At 45.8% G+C, this 15,749-nt stretch overlaps 1 protein-coding gene across 1 annotated transcript in view; it reads right to left on the bottom strand.

Moving 5' to 3' along the window:
- Positions 1 to 12,420, bottom strand: part of LMF1 (lipase maturation factor 1) — a 577,865-nt gene extending 565,445 nt beyond the window's left edge. The window contains exon 1 of the mRNA XM_073636425.1: positions 12,186 to 12,420. Within this exon, the coding sequence (XP_073492526.1) occupies positions 12,186 to 12,396 (211 nt within the window). The 5' untranslated portion in view covers positions 12,397 to 12,420. The remainder of the gene's footprint in view (positions 1 to 12,185) is intronic.
- Positions 12,421 to 15,749: the final 3,329 nt, after the last annotated feature.

Genomic DNA, 15,749 nt, shown 5'->3' with positions numbered 1-15,749 from the left:
AAACCTAGGCTTAGCTGTAGGTAAAAATTAATAATCAGGGTATACAACCACTTTAGGGTGGGTTCACACCTATGCGAATTGGATGTGGCATCCAATTCGCATGACATATTAAAATACGTTCATTTGAATGAGGTTGGTTCACACATCTGCATTGCATTCGCACTCCACATTGCCCAAAAGACGTGTACGTTTTCTGGGCATTGCGGTGCGAATTGCAAGCACATTACCTTCTGTGCTGCAGCTCCCCCCAGAACCTCCCCTTTTTCTTGCCTGAGCCCGATCCGATCCAGCAATGTGCACGAGCGCAGTGGCTCCAGATGCTGCCGTTGGACAAATTCATAGCAGCAGGAACCATTGGCTCTGGCTGCTGTCAATCAAAAGTTGTGACACAGAGTAGGGGGGCGGGATCGAGTCCCATGGTCTGTGTCAATGAACGCAACAGCAGAACTCAAGAGCGAGCCCGCATGGGTGCCCACATGAAAAGTGGCTTTCTGTAATTGTGCCCAATGAAGGGGAGGGGCCTGGAGCGCCGGCGGGGGACCCCAGAAGAAGAGTATCGGGGGGGCTGCTCTGTGCAAAACCATTGCACAAAGCAGGTAAGTATAGGCATGTTTGGTAATTTTTTTTTTTAAAACAAGAAAAAAAAAACACAAACATTTACAATCACTTTAACAGACCTTGGAGTTTAACGATGTCTTCCCACAGCGGTTCATCTTAACGCCATCTTGAATTTGGGAGCTGGTGTTTGACTTCCTGAGGAATCTCAGCCAGCTCCCCACTGCACATGCACAAGATCGTGCGTTGTAGGGAGTCAGGCTGTGCAGCCCCCTAGGACGTATTATGTGTGCCAGGGGGCTACAGATGGGTAGGGAGCGGGGCAAGTGCCGTCATTCTCACCTGGGCGGGTACCTGTCAAAAAAGGTGCCTGCTCCCTGTGACAATCCCCTCTGTACTTTGCAAGGATTTTAACAAAGCTTTTACATTTCAGCCTTGAAGAGTATCTCACCAAAACTGAAATTCTTATTGCAGAGGATGCCTGAAATCTATCTTAGTGCAGACTTCTGGGGATATCAGTAGGCCAATCACACAAGCAGGAAATTACATTTCCAGGGGACAGAACACCATATGTGTACAGAACGCCTCCAGGTTGCCATATTGCTTTGAATTGAACAGAAAAACTACAGAGCTGCAGATTGAAAAGGAAACATAATTTTTAATAAAATTTTAATTAATTTTAAATAAAATTTATTTATTTTTTTCTATATTTGTTTCACAAAAGTGGAGTTATCCTTTAAAGTTTAACTTACATTTTTAAGAGGAAAAAAAAAAAAAAAAAAGCAAAAATTTTTTTTTAAGATGATGGCCGTACAGGACCCCCGAATGGAATGCAATCTGTGAGGTCGGCTTTGCTTACAATATTTTGCCCAGTTTAAGGCTGTTAATTAAAGACAGAAGAGAGAATGTGGGGGGGCATCTGTCAAGTAAACAACGCTGAGCTGGCTGGGGTTATCAAAAATGTTCCGCTGCAATCACAGTGCCGGCCAAAAGATGCAGCAAATATACTCAACAGGTCCCGTTACTCCGAATCCGACAAATATCTTCTATTCAGGAAGACGTATTGGAGACAATGCAAGCCTCGGCAGGGTTCCCTGTGCTTTTTTTTGTTTTTTCAGGGAAACTATTATTTTGAGTTTATATACAGTGAGGATAGAAAAGAATCACCCCCTTTAAAATAATTACATTTTGTTGCTTTGCAGCCCGAAATGAAGACAAACACAGTTTTTGTTTTATCCAGCTGCATTTACTTAAGTGCAACTTATAACATTCAAGTGAAAGATATAATACCAACATGTCAGAAAAATAAATACTGTATATACTTGTGTATGAGCCGACTTTTTCAGCACATTTTTTATGCTGAATAAGCCCCCCTCGGCTTATACTCAAGTGAGGGTCTCCTGCTGTGTCATGCAGTCTTAACTGTTCGGCAGCCGTCCACTGTAACAAAGCCCCGCCTCCTCCTCGTCCGTGATAGACGGAACACTGATACAATGCTGGGAAACTGAATCAGTGTTCCGTCTATCACGGACGAGGAGGAGGCGGGGCTTTGTTACAGTGGACGGCAGCCGAACAGTTAAGATTGCAGTTGCATGACACAGCGGGAGACACCAGCTGTTTGTAATCAAAGGTACAGGTGGGAACAGTGAGGCTGCAAATGGGCACAGTGAGGCTGCAGATGGGCAAAGTGAGGCTGCAGATGGGCACAGTGAGGCTGCAAATGGGCACAGTGAGGCTGCAAATGGGCACAGTGAGGCTGCAAATGGGCACAGTGAGGCTGCAAATGGGCACAGTGAGGCTGCAGATGGGCACAGTGAGGCTGCAGATGGGCACAGTGAGGCTGCAGATGGGCACAGTGAGGCTGCAAATGGGCACAGTGAGGCTGCAGATGGGCACAGTGAGGCTGCAGATGGGCACAGTGAGGCTGCAGATGGGCACAGTGAGGCTGCAGATGGGCATTGTTACCAATAGCTGCTGCATTTCCCACCCTAGGCTTATACACGAGTCAATCCATTTTCCCAGTTTTCAGTAGTAAAATTAGGTGCCTCGGCTTATATTCGGGTCGGCGTATACTCGAGTATATACGGCCTTTAGTCTGTTGGGATATGTCTCTACTAACTTTGTACATCTAGACTTTGCAATATTTGCCCACTATTCTTTGCAGAACTGCTCAAGTTCAGTTAAATGTGATGGTGACCGTTTGTGGACTGCAATCTTCAAGTCATTCCACAGATTTTCAATGGGGTTGAAGTCTGGGCTCTGACTAGGCCATGCAAGGACATTCACCCCTTTCTCCTTCAACCACTGTGTGGTCATTGTTGCTGTGTGCTTTGTCATGTTGGAAAGTAAACCACCTTCCCAATGACAACTTGCAGAGGACAGCAGATTTTCCTCAAGATTTTGATGGTATTTTGCCCCATGCATTTTTCCTTCTATCCTGACAAGTGCTTCAGTCCCTGCTGCAGAGAAACATCCCCATAACAGGATATTACCACCTCCATGCTTTACTGTAGGAATGGTGTTATTTGGATGGAGAGCTGTATTGGATTTCTGCCAGACATCAATTGGTGTTGAGGCCAAATAATTAAATTTTAGTCTCATCTGACCAGAACATCTTTTTTCCATGTGGCCTCAGAATCTTCAAGCTACATTTTGGCAAAGCTCAGTCATGACTGCATGTGGCCTTTCTTTAGACCCCTTTCACACTGGGGCGGTTTGCAGGCGGTATTGCGCTAAAAATACCGCCTGCAAACCGCCCCTAAACAGCTTCCGCTGTTTGTTCAGTGTGAAAGCCCGAGGGCTTTCACACTGAAGCGCTGCGCAGGCAGGACGGTGAAAAAAGTCCTGCAAACCGCTTTTTTGGAGCGGTGAAGGAGCGGTGTATTCACCGCTCCTGCCCATTGAAATCAATGGGACAGCGCGGCTATACCGTGGCAATACTGCGGCTATAGCCGCGCTGTACGAGGGATTTTAACCCTTTTTCGGCCGCCAGCGGGGGTAAAAACCGCACCGCTAGCGGCCGAATACCGCTGCAAGAACGACGGTACAGCAGCGCTAAAAATAGCGCTGTTGTACCGCCGACGCCCCCACCGCCCCAGTGTGAAAGGGGCCTAAGTGGCTTTTTTCTTGCCTCCCATACAAGCCACAAGCAAATTTGTGATATTGTCACGTGCACACAATGACCACTCTGTCATAGATACCTCCAACTGCTTCAGAGTTGCTGTAGGCCTCTTGGAAGCCTCTCTGACCAGTTTCCTTCTGGCTCTTTCATCCAGTTTGGAGCAACGTCGTGATCCAGGGAGGGTCTCTGTTGGACCACATACCTTCCACTTCTTAATAATAAACTTTACTGTACTTCTAGGCATTGATAAAGCTTTTAAAAAAAATTCTCCATCTCCTGATTTGTGCCTGTCCACAACTTTATCCGGGAGATCTCGGTGACAGTGCCTTGCCACCCATAGTTGATTGCTTGGTTGCACCACCAAGGACTGAAATGCTCTAGGAAAGCACTTTTCATGCTGAGCTAATCAAATAGACCACAGCTGATCACAGTTGAAAGTCAAATGGCTTTGTGTGCCATTGAGAAGGTGATTAGCTACATCTGATTGAGTTTACAAGTCATTTTTAGGAGGGGGTGATCCTTTTTCCAACTTAGTGATTCTTTTTTTTGTTATATCTTTCACTTGGATGTTATAAGTTGCACTGATTAAATACAGCTGGATAAAACACAAATTGTGTCTGTCTTCAATTCAGGCTGCAAAGCAACAAAATGTGATTATTTTAACCACTTCCCACCCGGCCACTGCACATAAACGGCCGGGTGGGCTATATCTCCTTCTGAGTGGACGTTCAGGAACGTCCCTCAGAAGGAGCGTGATCGTGCGAGCACGTGCCCGCACAGCGGCGCGATCCCGATGCGCTTGTGTCACCCAGACACGGCGCGTATCTCCGATCGGTAGGAGGGCTCTGCGATTGGCCCTCCTGATCACATGATGGCCGTGTCGAATCACAGCCGTCATGTGATGTAAACACAGCGCCAGCTGCTAGGCAATCGGCTCTCCTCTCCTCACACGGAAGTTGTCAGTGAAGAGAGGAGTGCGGATTGCTGCAGCCGGCTGGTGATCAGTGTGTATGAGCTGTTTTTTACAGCTTTTTACTCACCGATCACCAGTCTAGTGTCCCCACACATGTCCCAATGATTATCTGCACACATATGTCCGTGATCACCTGCGCACATCTGTACATGATCATTTGCGCACATGTGTTCGTGATCACACAAACCAATTATTATACACTTAACGGGATTTTTTTAAACAAAAACATGTAGCAGAATACATTTTGGCTTAAATATATGACAAAATTCGATTTTATTGGATTTTTATTAAAATAGGAAGAAGAAAATATTGTTTTTTTTCCCAAATTTCCGCTCTTTTTTCCGCTTATATCGCAAAAAATAAAAAACGGAGTCATGAATAAATACCACCAAAAGAAAGCTCTATTTGTGGGTACAAAATGATAAAAATTTCATTTGGGTACAGCATTGTATGACTGCCCAATTGTCATTGAAATTGTGAGAGCGCTGAAAGCTGAAAATTGGTTTGGGAAGGAAGGGGGCGTAAGTGCCCACTATTGAAGTGGTTAAAAGGGGGCGATTCTTTTGTATACCCACTGTAAGACTAGGTTCAGACCTATGCGTGTCGGGAACGTGCGCAAAATCGCGTGCTTTCCTGACACGCAGAGAAACCCGCCGCCATTTACCAAACGTGTAGCAGTGCTATTCATTAATGGCACCCCCATGCATCTGCAAACTCGCTGCATTTTGCATTTTGAAAATAGTCTCAGACTTCTTTTTTAAGCATTTCTCACACATAGGACAGCCCATTGAAAGGAATTTTGCGTGTTGATGTGACCCAAGACTAAGAAGACTAAGAAGGTGCTCATGTACAGTATCTCACAAAAGTGAGTACACCCCTCACATTTTTGTAAATATTTTCTTCTATCTTTTCATGTGACAACACTGAAGAAATGACACTTTGCTACAATGTAAAGTAGTGAGTGTACAGCTTGTATAACAGTGTCAATTTGCTGTCCCCTCAAAATAACTCAACACACAGCCATTAATGTCTAAACCACTGGCAACAAAAGTGAGTATACCCCTAAGCGAGAATATCTAAATTTGGCCCAATTGGCCATTTTCCCTCCCCGGTGTAATGTGACTCAGTAGTGTCTCAGGTCTCAGGTGTGAATGGAGAGCAGGTGTGTTAAATTTGGTGTTATCGCTCTCACTCTCTCATACTGGTCACTGGAAGTTCAACATGGCACCTCATGGCAAAGAACTCTCTTAAGCCGCGTACACATGAGCGGAATGTCCGACAGAAAAAGTCTGGCGGAAGCTTTTCATCGTCTATTCCGATCGTGTGTATGCCTCATCGGACTTTTTTTTTCCGAAAATTCCGACGGACCTAGAAATGGAACATGTTCTAAATATTTCCGACAGAACCAATTCCTATCGGGAAAACCGCTCGTCTGTATGCTGTTCCGACGGACCAAAAACGACGCATGCTCTGAAGCAAGTACGAGACGGAAGCTATTGGCTACTGGCTATTGAACTTCCTTTTTCTAGTCCCGTCGTACGTGTTGCACGTCACCTCGTTCTAGACGGTCAGACTTTGGTGTGACTGTGTGTATGCAAGACAGCTTGAGCGGAATTCCGTCGGAGTTCCATCGGGGAAACCTTTGGAGTTTATTCCGACGGCAAAACCGGTCGTGTGTACGCGGCATAAGGATCTGAAAAAAAGAATTGTTGCTCTACATAAAGATGGCATAGGCCAGGGGCAGGCAACCTCGGCCCTCTAGCTGTGGTAAAACTACAAGTCCCATGAGACATTGACAATCACAGGTATGACCCCTAGAGGCAGAGGTGTGATGGGATTTGTAGTTTCAAAACAGCTGTAGTGCTAAGGTTGCCTAGGCTATAAGAAGATTGCCAAGACCCTGAAACTGAGCTGCAGCACGGTGGCCAAGACCATACAGCGGTTTAACAGGACAGGTTCCACTCAGAACAGGCCTTGCCATGGTCGACCAAAGAAGTTGAGTGCACGTGCTCAGCGTCATATCCAGAGGTTGTCTTTGGGAAATAGACGTATGAGTTCTGCCAGCATTGCTGTAGAGGTTGAAGGGGTGGGGGGTCTCCATGGCTGTCGTCCCAGAAGGAAGCCTCTTCTAAAGATGATGCACAAGAAAGCCGCAAACAGTTTGCTGAAGACAAGCAGGCTAAGGACATGGATTACTGGAACCATGTCCTGTGGTCTGATGAGACCAAGATAAACTTATTTGGTTCAGATGGTGTCAATCGTGTGTGGCGACAACCAGGTGAGGAGTACAAAGACAAGTGTGTCTTCCCTACAGTCAAGCATGGTGGTGGGAGTGTCATGGTCTGGAGCTGCATGAATGCTGCCAGCACTGGGGAGCTACAGTTCATTGAGGGAACCATGAATGCCAACATGTACTGTGACATACTGAAGCAGAGCATGATCCCCTCCCTTCAGAGACTGGGCCGCAGGGCAGTATTCCAACCTCAAACACACCTCCAAGATAACCACTGCCTTGCTAAAGAAACTGAGGGTAAAGGTGATGGACTGGCCCAGCATGTCTCCAGACCTAAACCCTATTGAGCATCTGTGGGGCATCCTCAAATGGAAGGTGGAGGAGTGCAAGGTCTCTAACATCCACCAGCTCCGTGATATCGTCATGGAGGAGTGGAAGAGGACTCCAGTGGCAACCTGTGAAGCTCTGGTGAACTCCATGCCCAAGAGGGTTAAGGCAGTGCTGGAAAATAATGGTGGCCACACAAAATATTGACACTTTGGGCCCAATATGGACATTTTCACTTAGAGGTGTACTCACTTTTGTTGCCAGCGGTTTAGACATTAATGGCTGTGTGTTGAGTTATTTTGAGGGGACAGCAAATTTACACTGTTATACAAGCTGTACACTCACTACTTTACATTGTAGCAAAGTGTCATTTCTTCAGTGTTGTCACATGAAAAGATATAATAAAATATTTACAAAAATGTGAGGGGTGTACTCACTTTTGTGAGATACTGTATATAGAGACATTAGCGGGCGTTCACCCAGTCCAGCCATTTATGGTTAGATTGGGAAATGGTTGTATGTCTATAGGTCCTCCTGTCTGCCAGGTTTTACTGGCCAAGTGTTACTAAACCCAGGACCCGGCATTCACTATATTTGGTCTCCCACAGTACACAGAACATAGAAATCATTTTAGTAAATTTAAACTGCTAAATACCTTTTCTCATCAGCAGTATATAGCAGTCTTGTGACCAGTGTCCTGTGTCCTGTTAAAGCTTGTAGGAGTTTTCATTCTCCTCTGACTGTCCTATGAGGCTGCAGGACCCCTGTCTGGATAGTCCTGATTGGCCTTGTGCCAATCACATGCACCCTCCCAAGAAAAAAAATACTCTCTAGCAATACACACCAAACTGAACATGTGCAGAGTGACTCCAAAGGTTCTGTTCCAATAGGAGATGGATTGGGGATAGTAAAAGAAGGGGAGGATCAGAAAAGACAGGATCAAACAGCCTTTTTACACAATGCAGAGGATTAACCCCTACAGTGAGTATAACAAGCATGCTTTACTGCATATACAGACTGATTTACTGTTGTGGGTTTAATTCCGTCTGTAACCCTATTGGGGAGATTTACCTTCACTTCTTGTCCCTGTGACAGGCATACAAGAAATGGAGGATTTGATTGTCTTCTTGACAGGAAGGCAGAGGCCACAATAAAAACACTCACTGGAATTCATACAGACTGGCGCAGACAGATTTTGCAGAAGTGTCTCTCATGCGTTCCACAAGTGGTGCAGAATGCGCCAAATTCCTCTACCTGTCTACAACTTGTATGTGAACTTAGAACGCATGAGAGGCACTTTCACAAAATAGGTCTGCGCCAGCTTCTCACCCTGTGCGCCAAAAGAGAGTGGTCAAAGCGTCTGTGTTTTATTTTGAATCTGGTGTATTCAATGCACCACAATGTAAAAGCGGCGCACTTTAGAACTACCCGATTTTGTTGCACGAGTCGCTGACCGATTCAAAAAGTGTCACAAATGCTTCAAGAATTTGGTGCCAAAATATTAACAAAAGGAATTTAAAAAAGTGGTGCAGCAGCTTTCTAGAATTCCCCCAACTGTCTACTTCTAAACCTTCCTCACTCTACTACAATAAGCTTTGTCTGTGTAGCAGTTGGAGGGATTTCCCATCATGCCCGATTCTAACAGGAAATAAGGAGAAATCTCCCCCATAGAGACCCAAGACAGCCAAAAATTCTGAACTTTTCCTTTCAGTACAAATAAGAAAAGGAAAGCAGATGCCACATCTAAGAAGTGCTGTGCCTTTAGTTTTAGGCTGGGTTCTAACTATAACATGCTGCGGATCGCACAGGAGCACTGTGCGTCCCGCGTTTCAGGGACGAATCGGGGCAGATACTATGCCTGAATTCAGCCCTGAAACGGACCAAAGACGCACAGCGTTTTTGTGCAGTGCGCTCCGCAGCCGCCCCAGAGATATGTGAACCGGCTCCATAGGGAACCAGTCACATTCCCCTGCTATGCGAATTAGATGCGCGTTTTTAATGCGCATCTAATTCGCATAGGTGTGAACGGGGCCTTAGGTTTCCATATCCTTTAAAATGTAGAGTATGTACAATATAATGGGGGATCACACACACTGTATGGCACAGAGGGGTCATTTTCATCTTGTGTTCATTTTGGCAGCGAATTTCAATTTAGTTTTAGTCTTACTTTTAGCACTAAAATTGCATTTTAGTTTTAGTCCTATTTTAGGCTTCTGCAATTGTTTTAGTTTTAGTCGACTAATGCCGCGTACACACGATCGGAAATTCGGCCAGCAAAAGACCGATGAGAGCTTTTTGGTCGGAAAATGTGACCGTGTGTATATCAGACTTTTGCTGGCCAAATTCCAGCCAGCTAAAGATTGAGAGCAGGTTCTCAATTTTTCGGTTGGAAAAAGTTCCTATCCGAAAATGCGATCGTCTGTAGCAAAATTCGTACGCATGCTCGGAAACAATTCGACGCATGCTCGGAAGCATTGAACTTCATTTTCTCGGCTCGTCGTAGTGTTGTACGTCACTGCGTTCTTGACGGTCGAAAGTTCAGCAAACTTTTGTGTGACCGTGTGTATACAAGGCAAGCTTGAGCGGAAATCCGTCGGAAAAGCCGTCATATCTTTTTCCGACCAAAATCCCGATCGTGTGTACGCAGCATAAATCTCCAGGACATTTTAGTCGACTAAAACTCATTTTAGTTGTCTAAAATCTAATGGGTGTGGTTAAATTGTAATGCATTATTTAAGCATTTCTCTACAATTTCCAAACTCATTATATACCGCTGGAGTGAAAAATCGAATATGTTATTTTTTATGGCATTGAGGTATGAACATGCACTACAGACCAGTGTTCATTTTGACGTCAAATTTCAGTTTAGTCTTAGTCTTGACTAAAATGCCATTTTAATTTTAGTCCCATTTTAGTCTTTTGATTAAAATGCCATTTTAGTTTTAGTCGTGACCTTACCAGGTCTAGGCTGCCTAAAAGTCCCTAAAAAACCCCCCCTTCTTTTAGTCGTATTTTAGTTGACTAAAATGGTATTAAAGCGATGTTCCAGGTGAATTTTTTTCTTTTTTTTTTAAGTCAGGCAGCTGCAAACATTGTAGCTGCTGACTTTTAATAAGGACACTTACCTATCCAGGGATCCCACGATGTCGCCCCCCCCCCCAAGGCTGGTCCGTCCATCAGATCCGGTGCAGGCGCTGCCATTCCAACTAAAGGAAACTGGCAATGGAGCCTTGCAGGTTCACTGCCAGTTCCCGACTGCGCATGCGCGAGTTGCGTTGTGACACACACACGTCCCTGAAGACAACAGGGGGGGCTCACCGCAGAAGAGGATGTGAAGTCCTCGGCCGCGGCCCGGATGGATCGGAGGTACTCTTAGTACTTCTAAAAAAGGTACGAGAAAAAGTAAAAACCTTTTTTTAAATATCCAAAAACGAGGGGTGGAGAGGTGGTCTTTTTCGTTTAAGACCACCTCTCAAAATTGGGTGGAACTCCGCTTTAAGTTAGTCGACTAAAATGTTTTAGTCGGTTTTAGTTGACTAAATTAACACTGCCTGGCAGTGTACCTATTGTACTGGAAGATTTTTTGTTTGTTTTTAGATGTTAACCACTTGCCTGCCGGGGCTATTTCACCCCCTTTCCACCCCAGGCCATTTTCCAGCTTTCAGCGCTGTCACACTTTGAATGACAATTGCGCGGTCATGCAACATTGTACCCATATGGCATTTTTTATCATTTTTTTTTTTTGACAGATAGAGATTTCTGTTGGTGGTATTTAATCACCAAAGGGGTTTTATTTTTTGCTAAATAAATAAAAAAAGGCTGAAAATGTTGAAAAAAAAAACATTTTTTTTTCTTCATTTGTTAGAAAATTTTGCAAGTAAGTAATTTTTCTAGCTGCACTGACGGGGTGGCACCAATGGGCACTGATGAGGTAGCACTGATGGGCACCGATTAGGCAGCACTGATTATTAGTGTAAATGTGCCTGTCAGAATTGCTGGTTACTGACTCTCCTTTCCTCATACTGTGACAGCGTATGAAGAAAAAGAATTGCCGACAACCGGCAAATCTGTTTACAATGTGATCGGCAGTGGCTGGACACAACTGATCACATGGTAAAGGGCCGCTGTGATTGGCCCTTTACGTTGATCTGTGATCAGCTGTGTCCAAATGAAGCAGCAATCACAGAATGCGACCCGGGAGCGGGATTCTGGGAGGACGTTAATAGATGCCCTTCCAGGACTAGCCGATCATGTGGTCAGCAACAAGCTGCCTGGCATGGCATGTCCGGGGCATCGGGTAATAGGAATTGCTCACGCTTGGGGATGGGCTGACAGATGCCCGGGCACCAGGACCCAATTTCTAGTCACCATGGCAACCTGGAGCCTGGGATTTGTTGAGATATATATAGTATATATTATTATATAGGGTTATCTATATATTGTATAGAGTATCTATTATATTACATAGAGGTATGTATGTATATAATATATGCTTGTATATATTTTATTGGGATATATATATAGATATATCTATATCTATATATATATATATATATATATATATTTTTTTTTTTTTTTTTAATTATAGATGTATTATTATATAGAGGTATTTATATATTATATAGGGGTATGTATGATTATATAGGGGTATTTATATATTATATAGGGGTAAGTATTATTATATAGGGGTATTTATATATTATATAGGGGTATGTATTATTATATAGGGGCATTTATATATTATATAGGTGTAAGTATTATTATATAGGGGTCTTTATATATTATATAGGGGTATGTATTATTATATAGGGGTATGTATACATTATATAGGGGTATGTATACATTATATGGGGGTATGTATACATTATATAGGGGTATTTATGACACTCACAGTCCAGGCCCCCCAGGGCTGTCAGTATATATGATATAGGGGGGATATATATGTATATTTTATGGATATTATCTATCAGACTCACAGTAAAGTCCCCCCAGGGCTCTCAGGAGAACAATCCTGGTCATCCAGAAGGTTCCTGTCCTCAGGGTCCCGTCATGACGGCTCTTCTCCCCCCCGGGCTCCGCTGTGCCCTCTGGCGGTGGGGGAGGGTGTGTGCGCGCCCCCTTCCTCCTCCTCAGCTCCCCATCACCGCTATCACTGGGCGCAGACATGTTGCTGTTCACACCGCGCATGCGCCGAACTGTCAGTTCCCTCCACGTGGATCCCAGCCAGTCGCTGCGCGATCCTGACTGCCGGTACCTAACTGTGCGCGTCCCCGACAACTATTCACTTGGGACACAGCAGTCCTGGCAGGTCGTGCACCCTGGGGCCCCTGTGCTATGTCCCCCTGGGGCTCCTGTGCTGTGTCCCCCTGGGGCTCCTGTGCTGTGTCCCCCTGGGGCCCCTGTGCTGTGTCCCCCTGGGGCTCCTGTGCTGTGTCCCCCTGGGGCTCCTGTGCTGTGTCCCCCTGGGGCTCCTGTGCTGTGTCTCCCTGGGGCCCCTGTGCTGTGTCCCCCTGGGGCTCCTGTGCTATGTCCCCCTGGGGCCCCTGTGCTGTGTCCCCCTGGGGCTCCTGTGCTGTGTCCCCCTGGGGCCCCTGTGCTGTGTCCCCCTGGGGCTCCTGTGCTGTGTCCCCCTGGGGCTCCTGTGCTGTGTCCCCCTGGGGTCCCTGTGCTGTGTCCCCCTGGGGCTCCTGTGCTGTGTCCCCCTGTGCTGTGTCCCCCTGAGGCCCCTGTGCTGTGTCCCCCTGGGGCTCCTGTGCTATGTCCCCCTGGGGCCCCTGTGCTGTGTCCCCCTGGGGCTCCTGTGCTGTGTCCCCCTGGGGCTCCTGTGCCGTGTCCCCCTGGGGCCCCAATGTCAGCTGTCTGGATCTTCTATATCCTATAAGAGGAATTGCTCTGCTGACTGAGTGTTATGAAAAAGGTGGCCCCTATTCCACGGTATGACCAGGGCCCCATACATCATCTGTAGGGGTACACAGCACCCTAGACTGGTCTGATAAAGTAAAGATCAATTGATTAAATATTCAATCTATGCAAAAAGATCAATCGTTTTCTGCCAATTTCAATTTGATATAATCTGATCCAATCAGAGTCTAAATTAATCAGAAGTGAAGTACATTGGATTGTAGTCCACACCACCATTACAGAACATGTGCAGACTTTGGATTCTGGCAGAGTTCATCATCTGCCCATGTGTGGGGAACCTGAATGTGCACAGATGTGCCGCATTCTCAGGACCTGAACCCAGGAGCACATCTGTGCACACCCAGGGAGGGGGGGGGGGGGCAAACATTGAAAAGATATCCATTTGGAAGAGGTGAGGAGGCAGAACAGCACAACATGACCTTTGGTTAGGGAGAAGATCCACTTTAACCACTCATCCAGTTCTGGGAGGACATCTATTGACATCCTCCCAAAACCATGCCCACCATGCACCCGCTGCGGCACACATCTGGCACAATCTGATCGCTGTTTCCTTCAGACACAGCTGATCACAGATAGGGGTAAAGGGCCAATCACAGATGATCAAAATGTAAATACACTTACCGGTTATCAGCATTCCTTTCAGTGCCGCCTATCAATGTCCTTTAGTACCACCTATCAGTGCCCATCAATGCTGCATATCAGTGCAATCTCATCAGTGCAGCCTATTAGTGCCCAACAGTGCTGCATATCAGTGCCACCTCATCAGTGCAGCCTATCAGTGTCGCATAGTGCAACCTCATCAGTGCCTCCTAATCAGCACCCACCAGTGCAGTCTATCAGTGCTGCCTAATCAGTGCCCACCAGTGCAGCCTATCACTGCCTCCTCATCAGTGCCACATATCAGTGCCCACCAGTGCAGCCAATCAGTGGTCAGCAGTGCCTCCCCATCAGTGCCGCCTCATCAGTGCCCACCAGTGCAGCCTATCAGTGGCCAACAGTGCCTCCCCATCAGTGCCGCCTCATCAGTGCCCACCAGTACAGCCTATCAGTGGCCAACAGTACCTCCTCATCTGTGCCCATCAGTGCTGCCTCATTAATACCCACCAGTGCAGCCTATCAGTGCCTCCTTGTCAGTGGCCAACAGTTCCTCATCAGTGCCGCCTAATGATTGCTCATCAGTGCTGCCTCGTGAGTGCCCACAGTGCAGCTTATCAGTGCCTCCTCATCAGTGCTGCCTCATCAGTGTCCACCAGTGCAGTCTATCAGGGCCACATATCAGTACCTCCTCATCAGTGCCCACCAGTGCCTCCTCATCAGGGGTCAACAGTGCTTCCTCATCAGTGCCCACCAGAGCAGCCTATCAGTGGTCAAGAGTGCCTCCTCATCTGTGCCCATCAGTGCCACCCCATCAGTGCTGCCTTATCAGTGCCCAGCAGTGCAGCCTATCAGTGCCCGTCAGTGTAGCCTCATCAGCGCACATCAGTGAAGGAGAATACTTATTTGTAAAATGTTATAACAGAAACAAAAAAAAAAAAAAAAAAAGTTTTTTTTTCAAAATTTTCTGTCTTAGTAAGAAAACCCAGTCGTGATTAAATATTGCCAAAAGAAAGCTCTATTTGTGTGAAAAAAATGATAAAAATGTCATATGAGTACAGCGTTTCATGACCGCGCAATTGTCATTCAAAGTGTCACAGCGCTGAAAGCGGAAAACTGGCCTGAGCAGGTGCGCCGAGGTAGATTGTGTCACACTACTCTGCGCTTGAAAGAAAAGGACTACATGCTGCACTTTGTTCAGCACACACGTCCGATACGAGGCGAGGAGTTCACCTTGCTCTGGAATAGCAGACCAACGCAGTCCCACCGGCCAGGAATGGGCCCTCAATGATCATTAGCAGGTTGTGTTCTCCTAATCAGCTTCTTCCAGCTTGGAGATGGGAAGTGTCATTAGATGTGTAATGTACAGTAATCAGGAGGAGGAGGAGGAGAGGGGACCGAGGGGTCTGAGTGACACACTGTCTGCTGTGTCCTGGGATCACCATGTAACCTGTTGTGTCCAGACTGTGCCGTAATGTACTGTTATCAGGATACGCTCAGACCCGCACTCCCGCCATTCCCAGCCCGTCAATGTTATCTTCCAGGAGGTACAGTCACATGAGGTCATACCGCGCTCTACACTCCATGGATCTTGTCAGTCTGCTCAAATTTTAGGTAAACCAAAGACATGTATTGTAATACATAACAGAATTATTAGTGTCTTCAAAACATATATTAAAAGGAAAATTCAGGTTATGTTAAAAGGTAATAAGACATATACACTTGCTATTTAAGCGAGTTAATGGTTTAAAAAAAAAAAAGATTTATTATTTATTACGGGTATTTATATAGCACCATCACTTTACACAGAACTTTACATGCAACAGCCACTTTATTAGTATAGCTCTCAATTGTCCCTGATTTCGAGGGACTGTCCCTGATTTGGAGCAATGTCCCTCTTTCTTCCTCATTTGTCCCTCATTTTGATTTGCTCTATAAAGTTGTATACAAAATGCACTTTTTATCTTTCAAAAAGCGTTTCCCAGTGCTAAACCTTTCATCCAAATTCTAAATTGCTGCATTAG

This window comes from Aquarana catesbeiana, linkage group LG06, assembly GCF_042186555.1.
Source record: "Aquarana catesbeiana isolate 2022-GZ linkage group LG06, ASM4218655v1, whole genome shotgun sequence".
NCBI classification, from domain to species: domain Eukaryota; kingdom Metazoa; phylum Chordata; class Amphibia; order Anura; family Ranidae; genus Aquarana; species Aquarana catesbeiana.
Note: the sequence above shows the minus strand (reverse complement) of the source record. Positions and strands in the feature narration are given on the sequence as shown.